The 26,369-nt window shown below is 33.8% G+C and overlaps 6 protein-coding genes across 11 annotated transcripts in view; 3 read left to right on the forward strand and 3 right to left on the reverse strand.

Annotated features, from left to right (window-relative positions):
- Nucleotides 1-370: 370 nt before the first annotated feature.
- LOC138945056 (nuclear RNA export factor 1-like) lies at nt 371-5,465 on the reverse strand. The gene is made up of 10 exons (XM_070316240.1): nt 5,307-5,465; nt 4,425-4,645; nt 4,243-4,329; nt 3,518-3,761; nt 3,209-3,402; nt 3,026-3,138; nt 2,546-2,582; nt 2,236-2,462; nt 1,920-2,088; nt 371-1,802 (listed from the first exon to the last, which is right to left on the reverse strand). Exons 1-10 carry the CDS (start codon nt 5,380-5,382, stop codon nt 1,377-1,379), a joined length of 1,794 nt encoding a protein of 597 aa, XP_070172341.1. The 5' UTR covers nt 5,383-5,465; the 3' UTR covers nt 371-1,376.
- A 240-nt stretch (nt 5,466-5,705) lies between these two features.
- Nucleotides 5,706-6,931, forward strand: LOC138932094 (18S rRNA aminocarboxypropyltransferase-like). Its single transcript, XM_070293663.1, has 4 exons — nt 5,706-5,903; nt 5,971-6,137; nt 6,206-6,593; nt 6,675-6,931. The coding sequence occupies exons 1-4, from the start codon at nt 5,765-5,767 to the stop codon at nt 6,776-6,778; spliced, it is 798 nt and encodes a 265-aa protein (XP_070149764.1). The 5' UTR covers nt 5,706-5,764; the 3' UTR covers nt 6,779-6,931.
- Nucleotides 6,847-9,364, reverse strand: Dnaaf3 (Dynein axonemal assembly factor 3). Its single transcript, XM_070293654.1, has 6 exons — nt 8,891-9,364; nt 8,617-8,806; nt 8,340-8,510; nt 8,047-8,229; nt 7,736-7,973; nt 6,847-7,655 (listed from the first exon to the last, which is right to left on the reverse strand). Exons 1-6 carry the CDS (start codon nt 9,129-9,131, stop codon nt 7,356-7,358), a joined length of 1,323 nt encoding a protein of 440 aa, XP_070149755.1. The 5' UTR covers nt 9,132-9,364; the 3' UTR covers nt 6,847-7,355.
- A 190-nt stretch (nt 9,365-9,554) lies between these two features.
- Nucleotides 9,555-15,286, reverse strand: LOC138932089 (histone deacetylase complex subunit SAP130-B). Of its 2 annotated transcripts, none has more exons than XM_070293652.1 (10): nt 15,133-15,286; nt 14,289-15,034; nt 13,037-13,269; nt 12,620-12,956; nt 12,157-12,360; nt 11,676-12,075; nt 11,376-11,525; nt 10,339-10,776; nt 9,992-10,185; nt 9,555-9,900 (listed from the first exon to the last, which is right to left on the reverse strand). In XM_070293652.1, the coding sequence occupies exons 2-10, from the start codon at nt 14,637-14,639 to the stop codon at nt 9,652-9,654; spliced, it is 2,556 nt and encodes an 851-aa protein (XP_070149753.1). In that variant the 5' UTR covers nt 14,640-15,034; nt 15,133-15,286; the 3' UTR covers nt 9,555-9,651. The 2 variants fall into 2 exon arrangements, with proteins under 2 accessions (XP_070149753.1, XP_070149754.1); XM_070293653.1 differs by lacking the exon at nt 15,133-15,286 and adding an exon at nt 13,449-14,171 and having other exon boundaries at nt 14,289-14,370.
- On the forward strand, nt 14,397-19,773 carry Mrpl1 (mitochondrial ribosomal protein L1). Of its 5 annotated transcripts, none has more exons than XM_070293659.1 (10): nt 15,414-15,642; nt 15,813-15,969; nt 16,206-16,395; nt 16,481-16,694; nt 16,778-16,957; nt 17,057-17,171; nt 17,328-17,446; nt 17,559-17,656; nt 17,751-17,913; nt 19,709-19,773. In XM_070293659.1, exons 2-9 carry the CDS (start codon nt 15,951-15,953, stop codon nt 17,899-17,901), a joined length of 1,086 nt encoding a protein of 361 aa, XP_070149760.1. In that variant the 5' UTR covers nt 15,414-15,642; nt 15,813-15,950; the 3' UTR covers nt 17,902-17,913; nt 19,709-19,773. The 5 variants fall into 5 exon arrangements, with proteins under 5 accessions (XP_070149757.1, XP_070149760.1, XP_070149759.1 ...); XM_070293658.1 differs by lacking the exon at nt 19,709-19,773 and adding an exon at nt 18,223-18,754; XM_070293656.1 differs by lacking the exons at nt 15,414-15,642; nt 19,709-19,773 and adding an exon at nt 14,397-14,618 and having other exon boundaries at nt 17,751-17,963.
- A 21-nt stretch (nt 19,774-19,794) lies between these two features.
- The window catches only part of Cad99c (cadherin 99C), a 100,249-nt gene continuing 93,674 nt past the window's right edge, over nt 19,795-26,369 (forward strand). The window contains exon 1 of the mRNA XM_070293648.1: nt 19,795-19,881. Within this exon, the coding sequence (XP_070149749.1) occupies nt 19,879-19,881 (3 nt within the window). The 5' untranslated portion in view covers nt 19,795-19,878. The remainder of the gene's footprint in view (nt 19,882-26,369) is intronic.

The raw sequence follows: 26,369 nt of genomic DNA on the forward strand, positions 1-26,369 counted from the left end.
TTCTATCTCCAAAAAATATAATTTTTAGTATAGGGGATTTTATAAAATATATCATTTTTTATAAAATTTTATAAAATATAAAATCCTATGTTGAAGATCTTTCGTAAGCATTTCTAATGTTTTTTGCATCCGCAAATTTAATTAAAATATAAATTTACTGTAATATATCTATCATCTTTATATATATATAACATCAATGTATCTATCTATATCTATTATATGTATATATATAATATCAATGAATCAACAACATAAAGATTATGAGTATAAAGACATATATAATTTCTTTCTTCAATCATACTTCATATCAAAAATTGAGAAGATTAATTGACATACATATATTAGAAATTGTAATGTATGTTGTAAACGCAAAATCTGTATAAAATGGGAGCAATTAATAAAGAACTGTTAGTAATTTTCTTATATGTAAAAAATATCTTTGTTATTAATGCTCTATGTAAATACTATGTATGCTCTACGAGTTTTAATATAAAATTAACAATATTTTTACTTATATCCTGTGTATGATATAAATAACTCTAACTGTCCAAAAAAATTTTTTATATTATATAGCAAAACTTGAAGATTTAAGAAGAGAAAATAATCTATAACAAAATATTAAAATTATTTATCTTACACTCTTCAAAATAAGTTGGAATCCAACTTGTTTTATTATCATATGCACTTGTAATCTTTGTTTCCATAGCAATTTGTACATTTCCATAATAGTGTACTCATTTATCAATACAATGGCATCAATGAAAATATATATAGATAATGTTTTGCTTTTTTAGGGTATTATCAGTGATCATCGTTTTTCGAATGTTTTATTACAAATGACTTCATTATATATACTCTAAAAATTCTTTTTATTTTTTTTTATAATGATTTTATTACATTTATATTATGCATTCATTCAGACAACGTTTGTTTCTTTATTGTGAACTTTCTTCTAAATAGAGGAGCTTTCAGATAGTAAGCTGTTTTATAAATCTCCATTGAGAAAATTTATAGTGTTGTAGTACTTTCAATGGTACCACTGAATAGAATAAATATTATATGTCTAGAAGTTTATTAAAAACTCATAAAAATTGCAATATAAAAAAAAAATTACATCCTTCAAAATCCTGCTGGTAATTTTTAACAAACTTCGTTTGCATGTATTTTATAAGCATCTCTGTTAATGTAAATTGAAACAAGACGAATTCCATATAAATAATTGTACCATTTTTCTAATATTAATACTTTTTCTTCAGGTTTTGATAAAATATAAACGAAAGCAAACATGAATGATATTACAGTTCTGTGCTTTACAAGAAGTTCCATTCTTCACGGTTTTTAAATATTATTATTATCACAATGATGAATTGCTTTATTTATGTACATTTCGTAAACGCTTCTGATGGTATTTGACCGCGTTTGAAGAACTCTTGAAACGCAGAGAATGCGTTATCATAATTCCACTGCATCTCTTCTAAGCATTTTAAACTCCATTCGAAATTCATGTTTGTTTGCTGACTCAATACCATTATCATTTGCTGTCTTACAACTTTGCTTAATTCCGAATCTGTAGACTTCGCTGCCTCAGCAGGCAATAGCTCCGGTGTATTTGGCTGGATCTGTTGGTTCAGTTGCTTCAGTTGTGCATCAGAAGGCTGACTAATATGCAATTGTTCATTGCGAATACAGTATCCATCACCTTCTGGAACAATTATGAATGTTCGATTGAAATAGCGAATGGTTTGTTCCTTGTTATCAAGCTCTTGGAAATAGCCTGTTGTTGTGATAAACATCATTGTTTGCTGTGAATAAGCAAGAAATATAAATTTTATTAATATAAATCTTTATTTTGTGTAATATTTAATATACAAATTACCATCATATGATTTAAATCATTCATTATAATAATAATAACTTACTGTAGCAAGTGTAATATCCATAGTAAAAGTATCTAGGAGATGCCTTGTTCGTGGCATCTCTGATATGAAAGAAACTACTGGTAATCTACCATACTTCAATGATTTCTGTCTTTTGACTGTGTCACATATTCTAAACAAATTCCGGCTATTTATAAGATATCGATTTAATCTACAAGAAAAAAAATTTTATTTTATAGCAATTGGACATATATATATATATATAATTGATATTATAAAAATATATTATAATACTTAACAAAGAAATAATATCAATGAGACAATACAATATTCTTTTGAACGCTGCGCAGACACTTACTTGTTAGCATAGGAAGCAGTTATTGTCATACTAAAGTATGCCTGTTCGTCATATGCATCAAGTAAGAATTGACGGTTCTCGCTATCCAATATCGTAAAATACTGTTGTAAAAACCGATACGCGATTTGCTGCGCGTTTGTATCAGTAAAAAATATCTTTTGTGATTTTGGTATTTTTGCAGGGTCAATCACATCAAATACAATTGGTTGTGGTAAATCCGTGTCATCCTTTCAAACAATGCGAAAAAAATTTGTACCATATGAAAAAGTACATAATTGAAATATGTGTACTTATATAATAAGATATTTACCAGACGCAACAGCTTTGGAAACCGTTTCCGGATGTCGCTATAAGATTGAAAAAGAAAAGTCCATGAGTTCCATATTAATTGTTAATGTGTAATAACAGACATATATGTTTCTTATTATGAAGTAATACAGAAGAAATGATATTAAAGTATATGCATGCGATATAATATAAAATTAACTGAATTAACTGTCCGGTAACGTGTTTTATTAGATGTAATCCAAAATAGATTCTTTGTGTAAAAGATTAATTTTTAATTATATATTGTTAAAAAACATGCATTCATTAATCTTTTCACACTTTTAATTTAATATCTGAAATTGCTACTTAGGGAATCACATTATTTGAAAATCTCTAGTTTTAAATAATACAAAGATAAATGCAATAATTGCTGCTGTGATATTGTTTCAAGAATAATACTAAAGATTATTCTCAATCCTATGTTTCTCAATAAAAAAAAAATTATATTGGAATAATATATTACCAAATGTATTTATTTTGTTGACATGTATACTTGTTACAGACAGGGTTTCCAGTCAGTTTGAGTTCTTCCAGTTTTAGATCTTTAATAGCGTCTATCTGATAGATGTCTTTTATCTGCATATATAAAAATATATGATAAAATCGAAGATATGATGTATGTAATATACAATTCGTATACACTCACTTTGTTATCACCAATGTGAAGAATTTTCAACTTCAAGAATTTTTTATTTAATTCGCTAAGTTTATCAATATTAAGCAGCTTATTGCTTTCTAAGTTCAAGACTTCTAACGTTGGTATATGTTCGCCTACGATATCTAGCACAGCCATCAATATTGAAGGACGGAATAATGCACAACAATAATCATCAACAAGACCTGTAAGATATATACATAAACTGTAATTTTCGATATTGTTTGTATTAGTTAATAATAAATCTTTAGACTTAATATTATTTTTAATCTTATAATTTTGTAATTTTATTATTCTAACTAGGATCTTGATGAAATTTTGACAAATCCAAAGCATTTGTTTCTTGCACGTATCTCTTGGATATAACTTGTTTTAGTCGTTCCTTATATTTGTCATTAATCTCGTATTGTGGAAATCCTGGTTTAACTCTCACTTGCAGTCTGAAGCCATCTACCATTGTGATCTTGTGATCACAATTTAACAATGCATTTGCTGTCTTATAATCGTCGACATAGAAATTGGCTTCGTATGGCGTTGTTTTATACTACAAATAAATTTAGATTTTATTGTTAGTCACAAAGATTTAAGAATTATATTTTATATATTCTATTTATTATATTGTAATAATACATGTGTCTATTGTTCTATGCAATTTAATATTTTTGCTTTTATTGCAGCTGCATTTAATTATAATATTAGAAGAGAAATCATGATTTAATTGCATTCTTACATCAAAATAAATTAGTTTTTAGGTATAGACTGATATGAAAATTTTTGTTAATTTATGATTTCTCATTTATATTATAATTTTATATGGCTGCCGCAAGACTAGAAGTTTTAAATCAACATATTATACTGCTAAACTTTAATATAATTTAAGATTTCTAGTCTTTCTTTGCAAAGTTATACAGAACTTATCATGAGAATTTTTCAATAATTATCAATATATTATATCAATAAATGTATTGAATAATTCAGTATATGCTGAATAAAATATAAATTTAAAAAAAAAGAAAATTATTTACCATTATTGGAACAAATACTTCAGGTGCCATGTAGCTTAATAGAGAATTTAAAACATAATCTCTTTTATATTTGTGGCCAAATGGTATCTGCAATATACAAGCAATATTAGAAGTTCATAAAAAAATTTATCTTAAATCTTAATGTATATAATGTATTATGTAACACACAAAATATCACTTACACTGATTCTATACCAACTGCATTTGTTAACTATAAACTGTAATCTAGGTCCAAATTGGATTTCTTTCAAGTTCCTGTTTCTATATGGAGGATTGTTTCTTTCTCGAGAAAATGTTTTGTCCAAAAATCTGTTAAATCTGATCTTAAATGATGGCTGGATGCAAGGTCTGGGTTCTCCCAAATTAAATCCTTTATTATTTCTTCCCATATGATCATCATGACCTATGAACAAATAACAATTTAAGTTATACAAAACAGTAGCTATATATTCAGGTATGAAGCAGTTACTTTGAACATTAGAGATATCTTTAATATTATTTTTCAATGGCTTTAATTTATACAAAGCACATTTAAATAAAATCCACCTTATTGACTCTTGACATTAATACTGTAATATTTTATTACATAGACACATAGAGTGTGCATAAAACTTGTATTAAATTAATCACAATGTGCACACTTCCAAAAATCCTTTTTCTTTTGTTTAAATGTTTAAAATATGTACTTGCAAACCAATTCAATTAATAGTCATTATTTATACATAAGTTTGCTTTATTAATTTGTATAATTTATGTGAATGAAAATATTTATGTAAGTTATGTACATGAATATGGAAGATTTTCTTATGTAAGACAAAAAGTTTCTATCCAAAGAATCTTAAAAAAGTAATGACTTCAAGCATAAAAAAAGATAAAGAAATACAAGAGATTGGATTTGAGAGATTAATGTATTGATTATTAGTTTAATGAATCCACGAGATCTGTTGAAAAAATGTAAATACATTTACAAGCGGTAGTTGCACGAAAATTGCATGTAATAAAATTAATAATCTAAAATTGTTCACAAAATTGGGAAGATAGAAACAGAGTCTTTGATAACTTACTGATGATATAACGCCTATTCTCGAAAGAAGCAAGACTGTTGTGATCAGTCCAAAATTTATTCAATTTCCTCGACATTTTTCTTCAAATATCAGGCGTAGGGATACAACAAATTACACAATATACATGCGTTATCAATACTTTTGATCAGTACTACACATGCGCAACTCACATATTCCGACATGTGTTTCAGCTTGCGATCGGAAAGACGCTAGAGAAGCTTCTGTTTGATTGACCAATCAGAATAAAAAGATTAAAGATTTCTTTATCTTGATTGGCTAATGCAATGCTTCGAAATATCTGTAGCGTCTTCTCGATCGCAGCTACTAATTCAGTGGCTGATGTCACGTGACGTTAGTGAATGTTATGTTAGGTTAGGTTAATTTAACTAGATGCGAGTGCAACTTGGGTTACGTGAAGTGTGTACAGTGAAAAAACAATTTGTCAAATTGAGTGAAAAATGTCTGGATGCAGGAAAAAGAACAAGAACAATAAATTATTGCAAAGAAGGTTCCGGTACGTTCTCAGCAAGGAGCAGAGATACCATCAAAAAAGAGACAGGGAATTGGAAGAATCGGACAAGGAAAATGAAGAGATAGGTTAGATGAATTTCACGAAATTCAAATGGCTTTGTAACGGTCATCAGGTATGTATTTGAACTTGCAGAGTTGATAGACGAGTGGCCGTTACCTTTTTACGTGGCTATGTGGGATCTGAAGCACTGCGATCCTAAGAAATGTACTGGCAAAAAGTTGATGAAACATAATTTGATGAAAATACTGAAATTAGGCACTCTATTTCCAGGCTTGTGTCTTACTCCACTTAGTAATAAGGTAGTTAAGCAGAAAAACATCAGCAGTCTCGTAGGTGCTCGGTACAATATCGCTATATTTGTTTACAGTATGTGACATCGGTGGATCGCGAAATAGTGCAAAAACATGGCTGCGCAGTAGTGGATTGTAGTTGGTCGCATATAGACAACATTCCCTATCATAAAATGAAAACATCTCATTCTCGCATATTGCCATTTTTGATTGCTACTAATCCAGTAAACTATGGAAAACCTTGTGAATTGAGTTGTGTCGAAGCTATAGCGGCTACTTTAATTATAACTGGATTCCCAGATGAGGCTAAGCTCTATCTTGAAAAATTTCGGTGGGGACACTCATTCTTAGAACTGAATGGGGAACTATTGGAAAAGTACGCTCGTTGCACAAACATTGAAGAAGTGATAGCAGTACAAGATAAATTTCTAAAAGATGCTAGACAGGAGAAAATAGATAGACATGGTAAGAATACTCTCTCTCTTTTCTATATAGTTAATATTTTTTAATTTTAACATTATCATATATATCTATTCTTATAATTAGCATTTTCTGATTTTCCACAAAGTGATGTGGAATCTGAAGAAGAGGGAAAGAAAGATCAGAATATATCTGAAATAACTAAACAATTAGCTAGTACAGAAATATAAGGTATAATATTAATTATAGATATTTGACAAGTACAAACACTTGTGTACATATATGGACTTGTGTATATATTTTGTATATTTTATTGGAATAATGACTATTTAACTATATTATACTATATAGAAAGAAAGATTAGGTACATGATATTGTGTGTATACATATATATAATAATATAACACTATTATATAATTAATAAAGCAATGAAAAAAATTATTTCTTTGTAGCTTTTTCACATATATATATATTAAGTTTTTTCATAGAATAAAATAAATTATATCTTCATTTTACATGTCAAATATAACCATTACAATTTAAAAGTTATTACAATAAATTAAATATTTATAAATAAAAAAAAATATCGCCACTCATTGTTGAAACTTATTGTTAGATTGGAACTATCCTAATCAACATTTGCTCGCATCTAAAATTTTTAATGTTTCCAACTCTGTTTAAAACTGATATTCTTTTAAATATCCATATTTTTTTAACTATCGATTAAAGTTCCTTTATTCTTGTCCAATAGAGAAGATTTAAAAGATATACATATTTACAATAATATTAACTGCCTCACTTAATTTCTTAATTTTTGCAAAAACGGGCAAAAATATGCTCGTTAGAATCAAAATCGTGGAGTAAACGAAGTCCATTTTTCTGTGCGAGCTCTTTCAGTTCTTCGGTAAAGTTTTTCAAATCCTCTTTACGCAAATCCGCCATATATTTGCGCGATTCTACAATTACTGCTGCACCCGTCGATGCTAATGGCGCAAGATTTTCTAACTGCTTTGTCATATTGTGCGCTATCCAAACCAGATGAAATCTATTTATGTATTCGTATTTAGATTTTAAGGACTCCAACGACGTTATAGGATGGAAGATTATCTAAAAAAAAGGAAAGAAAGAAAATAAAATTCGTATACAAAATATTTCTTGATTTATTGAGGTAATAATACAAAATGCACCTTATGATTTGATACTTCCACCCAAGAAATTTTTTCTTCATCTAATTTAGATTTATCTCCGATACTTGTCCACGATTCGTTTTCTATTTCAATGTCTGGCATTTCACTTACTATAATGCCATTCAAAATCGAAGCATCTCTATGAGCGCCGACATAATCCTCGCACAGCGGTTCTTTTGTTCTTATCTCGTGAATTGCACGCATTATTTCACGCTCCGCAATGTCGGTTGCCCTAAACCTTCAAAATGTTCAATTTAATCTCATCCTAATTTATCAAAAATAAATATTTCTTTATCGAAAGTGTTCTTTACTTTTTGTCCTCTTTTTCTTCGATGGCAGCCCAAGTCAAATAGGGACCATTTACGATGTCTCCTAAATACGCATAATGTATAAAACCAGGTCCATGTTGTATTATGTTATTTAACAGAGTCGGATTGCTCCTGGCTGGTTCACCTTCGAGCCAAGTAAACGCTACTCCGTTATTTCTCCAAAATCTAATTAATGTTAACTATTTAAATAATAATTCACTACACACATATGTCATCTTGTATTTTCGGATATTGACATTGTATAAGTTTTTATATTATACACTTATCAAACATACCTGTATTCCTGTATTGTAAGATTATTAATACATCTAGGTTTTAAAACCATATAATAGTCCCAATCGAAAACGCCTTCTTTGCAATCGTATCGCGTTTTCAGAGATTTTCTAATTCTGCAGTCCCAATAGTTTATTATGGGGACTCCTTCGCATGTTGCACGCGTCCAAAATCTTAAAAAATATGCTACATAAATACTCGAAAACCCATTAAAGTATCTTTATCGTTCGAAATCAAATATTCCTTCGCTATATTACATCTTTATATGCGTTAACTTACTTAAAGATGGATTCCAAATTATCTCTATCTTTGTGCTTAAATTTTTCCAACGATAACCATGGACAGTCAATGGTTCTAGTCGGAATATCGATCAGCTGTTTGGTACATTTTGCTAAATATTTAGCCGTAGCTGGCCTTAAAAGAGTATTTCCTAAAATCTCCAGGTAGTATCGAGTTGCCTCCTGCAATCCTTCCCATTACAGTAATTATGCAATGTATATTATATTTTCTTCTACTTAGAATTGAGAATAGACTCATTGCTATTTATACATACCTAGATTTCTCTCTAAACAAACACTCAATAAAAGTATCGATCTCGCAACTTGCTCCAAAGTCGGTTCAATAACATGATATATGATACTTCGATTAGGATGCGTATAAGATGATGCTAATGTCTTTATGATATGTCGTGCATCGCCAGCACCTACAATCAATACTTCAAGATTGTCTAGAATGCGATCTTCTTTCCGAGTCACCTCAGTTTGTAGATCTAACGGATGGCTATATCCCCACATATTATATATTTAGAAATTTGTATTTTTTGTCGATTTTGATGAAACGCACATTTAAAATCGTTATATGTATATACTATTAAACTATTACAAAGCTTTCTGTTGCATTAAATTCTTGGGCCAAGATCTGTTATCTCCATGACAACACCACAAACAGTACAAATCAAGAGAATCCTCATTTGAATCAAATGTTCTAATTTTTTAAGAGATGATGTTGCTGAAGAGATCAACTTTACATCAATGAATAAATTGGAGGCAGAAATTTAATGAATAGAAAGACATTTGGCAAGAGAAATATAAGAAGCATTATATTAAAATAAAAACATATTTATATAATAAAATTATAAACATATTGTTATAGTGATAGTCATGTGTCTTTGAGACTTATAAAATCATTTATTTATTTCTATATATATATTATATATATTTAGAATCTGTGACACAGATAAAAATAGATTCCTTATAAATTTTTTTCTTTCAGAAAGTTCGTTTATAAACCATCACGCTCATTCGGTATGACAGTTTATTTGTCCCTTTTTTTCTGAGCCCGTTTGTTACCACAACGTTGTAAAAGATCGGTAATAGGACCCTTATGTTGAAATATAGTGACGAGCTGCGTACGTGCTTCATTCATTCCCTCACTAATTAAACTACTACGCTGCATGTTTCCTTTAATTAATTCATTCACACGCTCCAATCCGTCGTTGTGTCTGCTTTTAAGAGTTTGCTGTGATTCTAACAGCATTAGTGTAGTTTTTAATTTTTCGTGAACCTGCAAAAGATACAATACAGAAATTGTTTATCACTTATGCAGATTGGAAGAGGAATCTTCAAACAATATGACAAATCAATACTTTTCATACCTGTTTTTCAAGATCTGCGATGTCTTCCATTTGTGTAGTGAGATGATAAACTTTCCACCCATTCAGTTTCTGTAATACATGTTTCTGTTGTGCCAGTTCAGCAACTGTAGGTCTTCTCTCTTCGCGAGGTCGAACATCACTAGGTCTTCTATAATGGTGTAGTCTAACACTCCATTTGTTTTTCCAAGAAGAACCTGAAAACGAGCAATATCTGATTAGAAAGAAAATTTATAATTGATATCAATCCCCCCCCCCCCCCACACATGTATGTGTATATATACATACCTACACAATACAAACGAACATATACAATAAAAAAAATGTTTATGTATATATTAAATACAAACCTATCAAACTTGGAATAGGCCGTGTCCGTATTATATTTTCTGTTTGTTGATTAGATGATTTAATGTCACTTTGGATATTGGATATCTGTCTCTTGTCAGAAAACTTCTCTTTTGATTCTTCTTTGTTCTCCTTTTTCATTTTTTCCTCTGTAATAAATTGCATTTCTTCCTCTGTACATCTAGGTTCTATTAATTCTACGCCCGTAAGTTGCTGTTTGCGCGGTTTTTTTCTTGGTGACATTTCTATAGTAGGATTGATAGTAATCCTCGATTGTTCAGGTTCCTCGTCAAGACCAGGTGAAGATGTAGCAGATACGGTCGTAGATCCGGAACTTTGGCATCCACCACCATCTAGATCTCCTTTTGGCGACAATGGTGGACTGATCGATCTACTTGATGGTAGAGACGCCAGCACAGGATTTAAATTTTTAGCCACACCTGACATTATAAAAAAATTGATTTTTTATTGATATAAAATTAAAACAAAGATTACAAACACACACATATATATATATATATATCTCACCTAATTGATATCCAATAAGAAACATAATTGAATCAATAACAATGTTTCAGAAAAATTATTATTTATCTTAATATCCAACAGAAAATAAAAAAGATAAATATGATTACAATGTTAATTATAATTACAGTATATTGAAACTACTTTAATATATAAAAAAAAATTTATTTGAAATTTTCTATGCTATTATTCTTATCACTTTGAAATGCTTTAGTAAACTAAGATCAAGTTATATATAAATGATGATAGCTATCATATGTAAATATTTTGTTGATATATATACAAGATCAATGTAGGTTATTGCAAACCAATACAGAACTAAAAATTCTTCAAATACTATCAGATCAGTAAAAAAGCATTAAAAAAAGTTTAGCATGTTACAAGATCATTAATAACGTTTTATATATTAATAACGTGATATTTTTCCTATTCTTCATTACATATATACTAATACTTTTTATAAAATACATCGCTGTTGTTTTAATTACAGTTAGTGCATTTAATATTATCATACCTTTGACTGGTGAATTGTCGTGATCTCTTTTTCTTAGGATGCTTGGTCTGGGAGATGCATTAGGTTTACCATGAGGTTCCTCATATCCTCCTGGTTCAACAACTAATCTTACTGGCTGCATTGAACCTTGTCGAAATGGCGAGTATGTTCCTGAAAAATAAAATACAATAAAGTACAATAGTTTCTAAGCACTTTTTTTATTGCAGGAAGGTATAGAAGAAATCTAGAAAATATAGCCCGTTTGCCAGCCTACTTTTAATCATTATTTTATAATCAATCTACTTTTAATCATGATTTTACCTGTAGTCTCAAAGGAATAGTATGTAGTAGTGTTATGCGGCGGAGTTATATATTGTCCTTGAACCGGTTGTGCGGAACTGGTAGCCGTGCCGCTGTTGGTAGACGATATGCGTAAACTAGCTGGTTGTGCTGGCTTAATCTGGACGGTTTGTCCAATATTCTGTGGCTGTGCAGTAGTGGCTTTAACTGGGGTCGGTGCAGTCCTCACCGGTACTATGGGCAGAGGATGCAGAGACATTCCTGTGATTTTTGCAACTGTGGTTGGGACCGTTTGCAATATACGCATCGCGTTCGATTGCGTATTCGCGGTTGTCGTAATCACTTGTGACACTGTACTGAAGCTTGACAGGGATGTAACAACGTTTTGAACGACACGTGGTCCACCTGGCTGTTGTTGAATCTGTATCCACACCCAGATTACTTGTTAATCTTGAATTAATTTTCTATAAATTATAATAAAACACACATGACATATATTAACCTGTTGCGAAGGAATAACAATATGGCTAACAGTGCCAGTCGAAGGCCCAGCCACTGTGTTAATCGATAATTGTCGCCCTGGTTCCACTGAACCGATGGTAACTGAAGTCGTGCTGTTAATTCTGTTCGTTGGCTCTATGGGTGCTGATATAGTTATACGTTTTGTAGTACCAGATGTGGTTAGAGGTCTGTTAGATTGGCTGGGCTAAACATTTCAATAGAAGAATTTATGAATACATCAATTTTATATTTTTTAATTTTAGGTGAAGTCCAGAAAGATTGTACACTCAACCGTTACATATGCCTTCATTTCCGGGTTGAACATATCGTATCGATATTCATGTACCGTGACTCATTGTATCGATATTCGTGTACCGTGACTCAAACATGACACAAATGTGACACAATATTAAATGCATGTATATATATTACACATTTCTACAAATTTAAATCACATGATTTACTTGAATGGTTTGTGTCGATGATCTTCCTGATTGCGAAGTTTGTGACACAGTTACTACTTGCGGTGTCGGCGGTCTGCTTTGTGGAAGTGGAAGTCTGGTAATATTATTCGTTTGCAAGATGGGCGTTATCAATCTGGACGGAGTACCAGTGACCATGGCTTGAACAGATCTTCCCTGACTGGCTGGTGTGATTAGCCGTGTCTGTTGCCCTGTGTATATGGTAGTTGGTGGCCTGGAGACTCTACTGACCGGAGGTGCAGAATGTCTTTGTGGTATATTTTGCGCGTACACGACGGACGTTTTAGGTTGCCATTGGGGATTGGAGATTGATGTATTACTATTAAAAAAATAGGTACATATATAATTGCTTTGTTATTATCATCTTAAAAAACATGGTCTATTTTATCCAATACATACCTTGGTCTAGTAGTAGCCACAGTTTGTCCTGTATTTGCCCTGACAATAGGAGTGGCAACTGTTGATCTAGGCGCAGAGATATTAGCAACTGCTGCAGCTCCTCGTGGTACATGGTATGTGGCTGGGATACTGACTGCTTGTTGTGTCAATGGCTGTGTCTGTGGTTGGTTTTGCCTGTCCACATTTAATATTCCTGGTGATATTATTTTCACCGTAGGTCCTATAGAACATAACTATAGAAACAATGAAATTGGTATTAATAAACTTGTTATATGATAAGATGCTCATAGATGAATATTAAAATACTATGCAAATAAATTTTAATATTTTTCATGCTTATTATAAAAAAAAATCTATGTAACTTATCAACAATTTTTATATTATTAAATTTATTTTTAAATTTATATTTAACCTCTTCGGGGATGGATTTATTGAAGTTGGAAAACATTATTTTATTTTATTTTTTCATTCAATAATATTTTAATCGAAGACTAGATAAATCTAATAGATTGTTCATGCTCGTTTTCTAGATATTTAGGTTCTAGAAAAACACATGTGGTTCCTAGATTTGTATACTTTGCATATCAGTGCCAATCAAAGGCAAAATCATATCGTCTTCTTTTTCCTCCTTATACAATCAACATTTGTTCATGTTCATGCTTTTCTAGATATTTAGGTTCTAGAAATACATATAGTTTCTAGATTTGTATATTTTGCATATCAGTGCCAATCAAAGGCATAAGCACATTGTCTTCTTTTTCCTCTTTGTGTAATCAACATTTGTTCATGTTCATGCTTTTCTAGATATTTAGGTTCTAGAAACACATATGGTTTCTAGATTTGTATATTTTGCATATCAGTGCCAATGAAAGGCATAAGCACATTGTCTTCTTTTACCTCTTTGTGCAGTTGATATTTTTTCTTATCTTGCAATTCTGAGATTGAATATATAAGTCCTTAGAGTCACATGATCTGTTAAAAGTCCAATTGCAACTCGAAATTCATTGTCAATACATTCTATTCATTGTCAATACATTTAAAAAGGGGGGTATTCCTCTATAGAAAGGAGGATATTCCATCAATAGCGGTTATAAGCCTCGCATTTGACTAGGTAAGCCTTCCACTTGGCCCGGTACTTGACACATATAACGCAGAATAAATAAATTAAAATAAATTCTGCTATTGTGTAAAGTAAAAGAATTTATGGTAAATAACTAATATTTATTATACAGTTTCTATACACTAGTATTACCGTAGTTGTTATTTTACTGCTTTCTACAGACGAGGTAGCGCCCGAGGGTGTCACAGGCTTCATTAATGACAGCTTCGGATTCATGTCCAACGATACCGATTTTCCCACTAAATTACCCGATGTTCCCACTGATCCAACAATAGTCTGGATTGGCTGAATATTTTGTATACCACTCTGACCTACACTTTGTACATTTTGCATACTCTGTACATTCTGCATTGTAGTCAAGTTCTGTGCCACAGTTTGTATAGTCGTTTCCGGCAGACGTTTGTCACCGCCGCTACTGACAGTGCTCAATGTATTCATATTTGCGTTGTTGAAACGAAGCAGGTACCGAATTAATTTATACATCGATCACACAGATCATAAGAATACATTAAAAATCTAAAAGTCTTAAAAATTAATTGTAAAACGAATATTAGAGCGATGACGATGAAAAGATTTACGCGGATGAACAAAGCTGGTCAGCGAGTAGTCGAAGATTCGTCGCGTTCGAAGTATAGCAAAGTCTGTATGTAGCCTTAGTCCAAATTGTTGTTTTATGTCAGATGAGAGTATCCAACAATATTGGAGGTTACGCCGCTTTCTTGATGTGCGCGGGAGAATCCGCGATTTGGGAGACGATGCGCGGTTGCCTCATCGTTGGGATCACACATTTTCGAGCGAGAAGACGCGTCGCATGGCTCGAAACGTCGGATTTTGATACTCGTTTTATCTGAGCAGTAACAACTGGTCCCCGCGTAACGCTGTAAAAATGCGAAAAAACCTATGTAGGAATCCCTGTTCGAGGAAATATCGCCGAGGATCGCACAATACTTGTCAGATACACGAGAGTCTCACTAACATCTCGATCGAAAAAAAAACCACAAAATCTGTATAACACTTCTTGCATCGCACTACCCAAGTTTATAGCAGCTTATAGCGCGTAATTTCAGTACAGCAATACTAGAATCGAGACGCGAGACGCGAGACGCGAGCAACATGCAGCCATAGTGGAGGGGATAACACACACAAACGAAACCGCCATCTGCAAGCCTGCGCATGCGCTGAACTCACATGACGCGTTTCGCTCGTGTGCGCATCGTTCCCGCCACCACTATACTTGCACGTTGCTTGGATGACTTGTGTCTTGTGTCTCTGTTCTTTGTAGTTGAAGAACTGGTTGCACTAGTTCAGTTTTATCTTTCTCCTTCCAATGTGAAGAGAAAAAGATAAACTTTGCATGCAAATGGTGCAGCCACTTCAGCTATAAAGAACATAGGTATAACTATCATAGGCCGCGTTCAGCAGAGAAAGCGCTCAGTTATCTCTTCTTTTTTTTTCTAAGGAAAATGAATTTATCAAGTCTTTAAAAGTATGTGAAAAGTAATGAAATATATATGTATATCAAGAGAAAGATATATATATATGTAAAAATAAATTTATAATACAATAATATTTTCATACAATAAAATCTTGATTACACGATAGCTTGTTAAATATGTATTAAATAAAATCTTGTATTTCTGATAATTAATGAGAAAGTGTTCGCAAGTAAATGTGGAATCCTCGATTGGAATTCATCACGAGCAATTATTACTGGAGAATATTTAAAAAAATCCCTGATAAAATGAGATCTCGTGTGAAAATCCCTGCTCCCTGCTTTGATCTACTTAGTAAAATATGGCGGCAGCAGCTAGCGGTACGTGCCTTATATTTTGTCTTTTCAATATTCCTTTAGTAATACGTAGTAAATTAATTGATTAAATGATTAATTGATTACATGTTTTTTTTAATTATTAAATAACGAAATTTCTGTACTTTTTATAAAAGTTATTATCATACATAACCTTAAGTTATATATATTTTAAATGATACAATAAATCAAGCAATATTATATTTTATTTTGTTTATAATGGCAATTCTTTTTCTTTGCAGGTTGGTTACTAAATTTTTCTTCAACATATATAAAGCATGTGAGATGCCTTAATTTTTGTCCCGTTGGCTTTTTACAAGCACGAAATTATGCTGCTAGAAAAGGTACAAGAGAAAAAGCGAGGAAGAAAAAGATCAAAGTGGTTGTTGAAAAAGTCGGTTTTATACCACATAATCAGAGAAAAACACGAAAGTGAGTATTTTTTAATATAATATATTTTAATATATTTTAGTAATTTGTATATTATTATTAGTATATTATTTCTTTATGATACTAGTGCAACTAGAAGAAACAAGTTGGAAAAGGAGAATATTATATTGGATGATAGTAAAAAATCAGATCCAATAGATAATGTCTGGATTGGGAAATTTCATAAATGGAAAATTTATCCACTTGAAGAAGCAATACAGTGTCATCGTGAAACACATCATCCTACTATGTACAATTTACCAAATGCACCTATAAATGCATTTATAGAATTGGACATGCAGGTAATAAGAGAGGAAAAAACATGTACATAAGATTTATAATGCGTATATATAAAAGCATACTGAATATAAACATGTGTTATTAGGCCGCAAAAAAGACAAAATTTGTCGATGCTTTCTCAAAAATAGCATGTTTGCCACATTCATTTGATCATGGTCAAACCAGAAAAATATTGGCATTTTGTAAAACGCCTGAAGTGCAGGAAATAGCAAGAGCAGCTGGAGTTCAGTATGCTGGTGGTAAAGAATTAATAAAACAGATTCAGGTAAATAATATACTGTTTTTCTAACATAATGCAATTATATAACAAGTATGTGAAGATTATATCTTTTAACAATTGCTGATTAGATGTATATTGTTTTAGAACGGAGAATTTGCACTGAAAGAATATGATATTATCTTGTCAGAGCCAAGCATCTTACCTGATCTGTTGCTAATTAGAGGGTTGATGAGAAAGAAGTTTCCTAGTACTAAATTGGGTTAGTAAAGATACATAATAAATAAACTTTTGAAATTTTTGTCTTTATGATATATCGAGTTTATTCCACAATATGAACATATGGACAAAAATTTTGAAACAATTTATTTCTAAAATAAATTTTTATATTTATTATATGGTTTATGTTTTCATTTAGGTACTCTAAGTTCTGATATGAATATGCTTGTAACGAAATTTTCAACTGGAATAAAATATACAGCGAAGCCACATGATTTCCTAAAATCTTATGGCACTATTGATGTTACATTTGGAATGGTAAGTTTTTGATAGTGTTATTTGGGTTATTATGATTGTTACAAATATATTTTATTAATTTGTGTGTGTCGGACAATATAAAAAGATTGTCGATTGATTTATTATTTTATAGCTCAATATGGATACAAAGCAGTTGGAGGAGAATTTTGTTGCCATTATTAAAGATATTAATACTGCAAAGCCACATCGACCAGAACCTTTTATCACAAGGTATCACAATATTTAGGATCGTTTATAGTTTATATTATTTAGATTTATGCTTCTATATACATATTTATTATATAATTGTATAATTCTTTAACAGAATTCGTATTTCGTGTGCACCAGCAACAGAAATGTTTAAAGTTGACTTTGAACAATATTTATCTAAAGATAATACATTTAAGAAAGGAGAAGAAGAAGAAGAAGACGAAAACGAAGATGAAAAGCTGGATGCTGTTATTGCATCTCATTAATTTTGTTTATAGGTATCTCTCTATAACATAATATCTATAATTAAATATACACATTAATAATATTTATTAATAGCAAAAACCCCTTTGTTTTCCTCCCGTTGTCGCTAATATAATATAATATTTCATATATTTATTTTCCACTATAAAAGAGCTAATCTTATCAATTTTTTATCAGTATATTATTAAAAGCATATTAAATTATTGGTAAACCATTGAATATTGTAATGAATCGAACGATTTTATTTTGCTTTTTATTTTAAATTTATAATTATTATTGTTTTATATGAAGTTGTTACGATGTAATCGTTATCCCCTGTATAGTTTGATCACAATCCTTCAACGAAAGGTGCATAATTATGCAGGACGTAATCTCGTTAACGCCGACAGGGCATGATGACTATGGTCTACCACTTGTGCGTTAATAAGCGGACGATCATGGGGAGGCAGACAGAGGCGGCACTAGAAATAACGATGCCCTAAGCAAATGTATTTACTGCTTGTGAATATCGCGAAGTTTTACATCATCGAGCAAGCTATTGTACACACAAAGGCTTCCATGAGAGAAAACACTTGTAGATATGTAACTCACGTTCTATATATATATATATGAAGTCCGATGAAATCTAAATAGCCGTCTCATAGTTTAATATAAAGCATTTATGTATGCAAAAGCCTTTGCAGATATGAGGCCTCTATAAATACGTTAATCGTAATTCAAGATAAGAGCCAGGATTCGATTTTATTTCATAAAATTTTCTATATCAGAGATTATGTTTTCTAAGAAATTGTTGTTCTCTCTCTTTTTTTAAACATAGTTTTCTATGCATGAAAATATTCGTTAGTTTAATGAAATTTTTGTGTGTTCGAATTCTTAAAGATAAAATCTTTACAAGTATGAAAATTTTACAGATACAAAAAGTATTGCAGTCTACTGCATATAATGTAGCAGGATTTTTTTACAAAAGTGAGATTTTTAACGTTTCAGTACAAATAATTATTTATTTATATACTGCGAAATAATATTTGTCGTTTCGCGGAATCCGACCATTTACGAAATCTTGAACATTAACGCGATTTGTACAGGGAGGATCTCGATGAAAGTATTTACAAGCAGGCACATATGAATGTCTTCGTATAATCTAACGCGACGATGCACTTTCACCCAGTTCGCCTGACGGTAGAGCCGTCTCTGCGGGAGACTGCGGGGAGACGCGCGTACGTACGACGAAAGGCGGACGAAATAGAAGGAGCGGCGAGGCAAGTGAAGCGAGGGAAATGAGAATGGAGAACACGGTGAGCGGCGACCGGTGGTGGTGCGGCACACCGAACAAGCGATCGGAGTGTGGAGAGGGGCGACGACTCACCTACCTGCCGGTTGCGAGCTCAGTCGGTGTCCGCCAGGTTGAAAATCCGTCCGTCGCTTCTCTTGCCCTCTAACTAGCGCGTAACTGTATAATACACGCGAACCGGTCGCGTTCTTCTTAGGGGAACAAACTGATCACACGAAATATAATTTTAGTCGGGGGATGTTTCCCTTTTTGATCCGCTGATCTTCAATCTCAGCCGCCGATACCGATGATTGCGCAGGAACCCCTTGATTTATAATCTTCTTCGATTATACCGGAGATTCGACAAAGCGGGAAAATTTTCGGGTGAATCGAGAGCACGAAAATTTGTCTCTGTGAGTGGAGAAGTGAAGGAGGCGCACGCGTATGTGCGTGCGCTGGCGCCTTTTTCGCGGCGCGCGTCTGTCTCTCTCTCTGTGCATGTGTGTTTACGTATAGTGTGATTCGTGTTGACTGTGCAGGGTGCAACGAACGACGAGAAAGAAAGAGAGAGAGAGAGAGTAAGAGACAGCGATTTCAAGTTTTCTTCTCACCGTCTACCGCTCCGATTGCCGCCTTCGTAGACATGCCCCTGCTTGACGGCCAACAATTGCGGCATTAGGTGACATACAGGCGCACACGTGCACCAGTCATGGTAAGTTTGCAAAGATCCTCTCCGGTACAGAGTACACTCTCGCAAAATCGAATCTGGTGACTCGCAAAAATCGTTTCCCGAGGAATTGAGATGCGACAACAGTCTCTGAAGTTGACAGTCATAACATTCATAAAACGTTGCGCATAATCACATTATTATTATTTTATAAGTTATAAACGGTGCATTAGATTATACTTGAATTGTATTTTTCATTTGCGAAACTCTGAACTTGTTTTCCGAAAATAGTATTTTTTTGAGATTATTGTATAGCACTCAATTTCTCAGTCGTTTTTTACTTTTTTTTTTTTTTTTTTTTTTTTTTAATTCGATCAGAGTAATTGAAGCAACAGTCCCTGCGAATGCAATGTTGCAATATATATTTTATTGCAATACATAAAGTCTTTTCCGCAAATGATATGCGGTTGCATCTGTAAAGCGTTGCTTTTATTATCTTTCAAGCAGTGGGAAAGACTGTACGACAAGAATAAAACTGCTCATGAAAATTATGCACGCGGTTGCTCTCACGTGTGCGCGCGCGGAGTTTAAAGGGCATCTTATAATAAAAGTCGATGCGAGGAGGTACGGCAAGCCCAGGCGTACTCTGATATCTTCATTTAGCGTATGCGAATTGCGAAGAGAGGGAGAGCTCGCGAGGTGAATACGGCAGCCGGATTCGGTATGCGGTATCCGTAATTTGCAGCACGAGTGTCGTTATTATGGCGTACACGCGAACGCGCGTGGCACCTTCGGCATTTCCAAAGATCCTCCCCCTCGCCGTTCTGTCTCGAGAAACTAACATAGTAATAATCACGGACCACCCGATCCTCAATCGCGACGTTCATAATAATATTTAGTAGAAGCGAGACTTTAACGACGAGAAAGCGTTTATGTAAGTTGACAAGTCATCGGTGGAAAGTGTCTCTTGGTCCTCGCCACAATGTGGTTACTAATCATGACTGGCGAGAAATGTCAATTCAAGCGTACTGTTTCGTATTAGCAATCTATTACTTTATACACAATTGTTGCAGCTAATATTGAACTCCTCGTACGACGTATAGAATACAATCGTGACTTGGAAGAATTTTTTATTTTTATTTTGGTATGATATAGCGTATTTCTGCGCGCACCGTTTTTTTTTACTAAAAATCTCTCTCTGCGTTATAAAAAGATTAATTCCGCTCCCATAGTTCGCGGACCGATGCATCGACATTTGATGCAAACGCCGTGTAAATGAGTTGCGTGTCTCGATTTATTTTTCACGACGTGCTTATCTCTCGAGTCTCGATTCAAATTCATAAGCAGTCATCTGTAATTTACTCTCAATAAGTATGCGCATCGTACAGCTCGCGAATTTTCCTTTTTTCTATCTCGATGATATCTGTGCTTGTCAATTTATATTTATATGTATCAAAATTCAATCTGCAACAAATGTGTATCTGCTTGTCTTTTAGTTTTTTCTTAATTAAGTAAATTATTTTTATTTCTAGATTACTTGAGAGGGATAATCATTTGATAAAATATATACAAATTTTTGAAACATATTAATTAATTATACATATAGCTATTAATATTGCAAATATATTTTATAAATATCTTTAAGCGCGATATTTGAGAGTAATCTTCACATGTGCAAGCGGATTTTAAGCTCGTAGGAGCAATCGCTCGTTCGTATGATTCGTATGGATGAAATTGCAAAATCGTTCAAACCTTGACTGCCGATTGCCGAGATTTTTGACATACTATTATTTCGCGAAACGGCACGTCGTGAAGTCACGCGAGGCGATGTGCGCAAGGTCTAAGTACCAATAATTCCTTAATCGTGTCACGATACGGCGTCTTTCTACGTGGCGATATCCGAGGTCGATAAATTGGTCTAGCAATCCCTGTCGACAGTGAAAAGCAGTTTGAAGGGCGATATGTTAGAATATGTCGAAGATGCGATGTGCTGCTAATTGGTTGGACCTTATTTATGAAACACTAAGGATGATTTATGTAAAAGAGAGTCGAATTTAGGAAAAAAAAAAAAAACTAACTTGCTTATTGTAATATTATGATGAGCAATCATTCATATTATTTGACAGTGATTAGAGGCAGTTGAAGAACATTATTAATGCATTATTATTAGCGATGTCTGTTCCAATTTTTTAATTTATTATACACGAAAATAAAAAACATTCATGAATTATTTCGCAGTTTTTGGTTATTGCAATTGACGCAATTGTCGTTCTTAATTATCTTAAAAGCAAGTTTTAGATTCGCGATATTAATAATTTACGAAAAGATATTTTGTTCTGTAAAATTTTACGCGCAACCATACAGTTTACGAGAGAAATACTGGTTATAAATATAACCCAAGTTCACGCCGTTCTATGGTTCGTATTTCGCTCAAATTACTTTATTCGATGAATCTCTCGGAAATATTCGCAAACGTTGTTACGCATTTCTTAGAATTAGTAGTGATCTTAATATATCGCGGCGCGTATCGATATATAATCGGACGATGAACAGATCGATTCCGGATTATTATCCGATTGCGGCAGGATGTTTTATTAACACACGCTGCGAAATTACGGCTTTGCATTCGCGCGTGCCTCAGAGACGCGATCCGGTCATGCGTGCAAGATCGCCGCGAAACCCGGCTCCAGAAGCGAATGCAAATGATAGCCTTGTGGGAGTCTACGTGTCTCTGTAACGCTTCGATGTTTTCCTTCCCTTCGACTTTTCCCGAGAGAGTCGATCGACGCACGCAGGGTTCGTAGACAATAATTACGTCTCATAGTACACTGCATGGCCGACACAATTCGCTGCGACACGAGTCTATATCTATATTTTTCTCCCACGTTCGTTTCCACGCTCGTTCGCCGGAAAATTGCAAATCGATCATTTTCGTAAGATCGCGGATTTCCCTCCGTGAACTTCCGCGTGACCTCTCCGCGTGTCGATCGTGGGATCGGATACGCCGCGGGTAATACCGTTTCTAACATACTCCAATCTGCACCAGAGGAAACCCCAAGCGAGACAGATATGCGTCTTGACGTAACTCGATCGTGCGATCGCGCCTTGCTCTTATATTGTTAGTTCTCTAACAGATATTCAGCCCTTTTTTTTTTTCTCTTTTCGAACTCTTTTCGAGAATTGCCGAGGTCCGTGTAAATTTCACGTCGGTTCGAAGAACATTAAAATCTTTTTGCTTTTCCCCTAAGGCGTCTACGACAAATCAGGAACGTATCGCGCGATTTGACAGGACACTCCGATAAAATTAACTCCGATAAATTTAGCGCTTTTAGAAAACTCGATTACAAAATTCTCAAAATCTATAATTGCAATACAAAGTTCTTTCCTTACATTAAACGCACGAATATCTTTTCATCGTCACGAAACAGAGGAATAACTAAAGTAGTAGTAGTAGTAGATATTAGCGACTCGCTTTGCAAAATGCCAACGTGACATTCGCGCGGAGGAAAGTCCGAATGGGCGAGAGCAGAAACGCGAGACAGCAAAAGTAGGTAGGGGGGACAGAAGCAGGTATATCAGTTAAGGAAAAATGACAGCATACGAAGCGGTTATGTGCCAGGTCGACCGGTTCTTCTTGTTACTCACTTCCCTCGCGAGACATATACTGGGTGACGATGACAACGCGTCCGTTCGTTGTATTAGCGCGTGGAACTGCATTCTAGCTATAGTGAAAAGGATTCTCGTCTTAATACCAAGCTACTCGATGAATCGGAAATCATGCGTATCGGGGAAATAGAGATTTCTTAGATAGTAAATGAAAACTGAGTAAAGCGTATAGTGTGGAAAATTCAAAGATTTTACGCTTGAATAATTAATAATTGATAGTCAATAACTAATTAATGAATAAGCAATAAGTAATAATTATATTATTCTTATTTGCTTCATTTATAATTGAAGTGCTTAATTTAATTAAAATATTTTAAATTAAAATCTGACAACTCTTAGAAAAAGATGATATAAGATATAAATGTAATTATAAATGCATATATTCCTCCCAAGTACAAGTAGAACGAGGTTAAAGTGATTTATTTTTCCGCTAACTTTCAGCCGATTGATTCCTTCTCGAAATTTAAATGAGATTGAATTTATTAATCTTTGCTAAAATAATTAGTTATTAGTATTCCTAACCGCTCATAAATGCATCGACTGTCATAGCACAAACAGGAAGGTTGCATAAGAGACGTTGTATAAGTATTAAATAATCTTCGTCGTGCGGAACATTGATCGACAGTAGTCATCTTCGATCATGAAATTCGCCATAAGCCTCATTGATAACTGACTTTGACAAGTGCAATAGTCGGATTCACCTCGCTAATGATGATAAAACTGCGATTCGTTAATCGCACAGGAACGATCGAAACCGGACGATCGATAAATACGTTAAGCGTTAATTTGCACATTAGTATTCGAGGTATATGTTATTGGAATACGCACGTGATCGCGTATCGAGTGCGTCGGATTTTTTCTCGACGATGCCGTAGCTTGGATTAATTTATTAATGAGCGCCGCGACCGTGCGAAGAAAATTAACGCACGTAACGAGATATAGATCCGCTTTAACGAAACACCCTTCCCTCTCGTAATATAAGGATGTGTAACCGTAACGAAAGATAAATTCTCATGGCGGTTACAGCATGATGCGTACAACACACGGTCTTCTTTCCCACGTGTTAGAAAACGCGCTACTTATTCGCGTGTAAGAAAACGCGCGACAGCGGCCGATAAAACGTCGATGCAGCGTTATAATTTAATATGTTCTTTCTGTTAACTTCACTGTTTGCAATTGATAAAGGGATGAAAAGGACGAATTGAAATTTTTCGAATTTATTTAAATTGGGTTCATTTTTAAGTAAGCGAACGTTTTTGCCGAATTTAGTTGACGTTTATATAGTTATTTTTAATGAATGCAAAGATTTTTTTAAATAATATTTTTATATTTTTTATATCTTTTTATATCCTGTTTTATAAATTTCTATAAACATTTAAGTCGTTTTGCAATATCATAAAATTTAATAATCGTGATAAATTAACTTAAGATATAATTAACTTAAATCGGAGCGAGAATAAGAGAACAAGATTCTTATATTTTTTAACTAATTAAAAAAATTTAATATAGTTATCTAACGTAATAAATTCAAGAATTAATTTCTCAAAAAATAAAATCTATTATCGTAAACTTTTCCGAAATAATCTATACTTATTAAAAATATCTCAAACAGTCTTATATGATACTCGCGCTCTCTTGAATCAAGTTCAAAGTCATCGTGATCGAAGACTGGCACGATTCGTTCCGAGCTCTCGTTCGTCAGAGAACGAGCGGATGCAAAAACAGCGGATCTTCCATACGTCATCGTTGCGCAATACTCGAGCGCGAGATCTAGTCGCGCTTTCAAGGAATCGTAATTACACGCTTCTCACTCGCTCATTTTCCCAGGAAGTGATTCAAGAACACGCCATTGATCGGAGCGATTACCACGCTCTCCTCGGAATTTCTATGACGGCTAAGAAAACGCATACGCGCGATTCAAGATCCCTTTTTGACGGCACCGCTAACCGATCGGACAGGTATCTCGTAAACGAGCGTATCCCGATCTCTCGAAACACAGGCAATGATAGATCCAGCCCGAGGCTCATTTACCTCACACTCTATTTCTGTTCGCGTATACTGGTACTGCCTGAAATACAATAGTATAAACTTTTTGTCAACGTCAATTAGGAAAGTGAATTAAGCCGTAATATTCTCACGAGCTCATTTACACGCCAATATTCACGCGCTTCTCTTTGATATTCGTGCCCTCCCTTGCGCGTGAATAAAGTGTGATCTCTGTCTGATATAACTCGGTCTGACAGACAGGAAGTGGAAGAAGAGCCTTAAGGCTTCTCTCTATTAATTCTGCGGTCTCGGATTTATGCATATAGTATCGTGACACCGGGTATTCGTGCGCCTTTCTCAGGTCGATGCCGATAAGGGGGGCTCAACGCGCACGAATGTACAGTTACGCGAAGAATCGCCAAAGCTGCCGAAGAGGAACGCGGAGAGGGACGTGTGTCGCGCAAAAAGGAGGCCATCGACGACCTGACCGTCACCGTTATATCGGCGCCCACGGCGGCGAGGCACCTCGTCTCGATTTACGACTAGTTTCTCGTAACTTAGCACGAGGCACGTGTACCTTGTCCGACGCCGCCATCGCGCTTCCCCTTGGCGTTTCGACGCTACGCGTGACCTCTGCACTTACCTGCTGTTCAGGTTTACGCAGCTGGCCGCGACGTCCTGTAACATCTTCCCCTCACCGTACAACAGGTACACGGTAAATGGGGCATAAATTAGTACGCCCCGTTTCTGTTCTCTGGGGAAAAAAAAAGCGGCGTATCGCTGAATGTTTGATAATCTATCGAGAGTTGCACAATCTATTATCATCTTCGATTCCCCAGATTGTACCAAGAATCATCTCTTTTCTATAAAAACTGAAAATA

Source organism: Polyergus mexicanus, unplaced genomic scaffold (genome assembly GCF_030449975.1).
Source record: "Polyergus mexicanus isolate NDT 795.1 unplaced genomic scaffold, iyPolMexi1.0 SCAF_3, whole genome shotgun sequence".
Classification (NCBI taxonomy): domain Eukaryota; kingdom Metazoa; phylum Arthropoda; class Insecta; order Hymenoptera; family Formicidae; genus Polyergus; species Polyergus mexicanus.

Excerpts from the sequence above, each read along its gene's own strand:
- LOC138932089 (XM_070293652.1), bottom strand. The coding sequence starts at position 14,639 with ATGTATAAATTAATTCGGTACCTGCTTCGTTTCAACAACGCAAATATG. Across the intron at positions 12,076-12,156 it reads TTGTTATTCCTTCGCAACAG|ATTCAACAACAGCCAGGTGG; the intron begins GTTAATATATGT and ends GTGTGGATACAG. Across the intron at positions 11,526-11,675 it reads CTATTCCTTTGAGACTACAG|GAACATACTCGCCATTTCGA; the intron begins GTAAAATCATGA and ends TTTATTTTTCAG.
- LOC138932094 (XM_070293663.1), top strand. The coding sequence starts at position 5,765 with ATGTCTGGATGCAGGAAAAAGAACAAGAACAATAAATTATTGCAAAGA. Across the intron at positions 5,904-5,970 it reads CAAGGAAAATGAAGAGATAG|AGTTGATAGACGAGTGGCCG; the intron begins GTTAGATGAATT and ends TTGAACTTGCAG. Across the intron at positions 6,138-6,205 it reads TTACTCCACTTAGTAATAAG|TATGTGACATCGGTGGATCG; the intron begins GTAGTTAAGCAG and ends ATTTGTTTACAG.
- LOC138945056 (XM_070316240.1), bottom strand. The coding sequence starts at position 5,382 with ATGTCGAGGAAATTGAATAAATTTTGGACTGATCACAACAGTCTTGCT. Across the intron at positions 2,583-3,025 it reads CAACAAAATAAATACATTTG|CGACATCCGGAAACGGTTTC; the intron begins GTAATATATTAT and ends TCAATCTTATAG. Across the intron at positions 2,089-2,235 it reads ACTGCTTCCTATGCTAACAA|ATTAAATCGATATCTTATAA; the intron begins GTAAGTGTCTGC and ends TTTTTCTTGTAG.
- Mrpl1 (XM_070293656.1), top strand. Across the intron at positions 16,396-16,480 it reads AATCAGAGAAAAACACGAAA|TGCAACTAGAAGAAACAAGT; the intron begins GTGAGTATTTTT and ends TTATGATACTAG. Across the intron at positions 17,447-17,558 it reads TTGATGTTACATTTGGAATG|CTCAATATGGATACAAAGCA; the intron begins GTAAGTTTTTGA and ends ATTATTTTATAG.
- Dnaaf3 (XM_070293654.1), bottom strand. The coding sequence starts at position 9,131 with ATGTGGGGATATAGCCATCCGTTAGATCTACAAACTGAGGTGACTCGG. Across the intron at positions 8,511-8,616 it reads AATTTGGAATCCATCTTTAA|ATTTTGGACGCGTGCAACAT; the intron begins GTAAGTTAACGC and ends ATATTTTTTAAG. Across the intron at positions 8,230-8,339 it reads CTTACAATACAGGAATACAG|ATTTTGGAGAAATAACGGAG; the intron begins GTATGTTTGATA and ends AACATTAATTAG.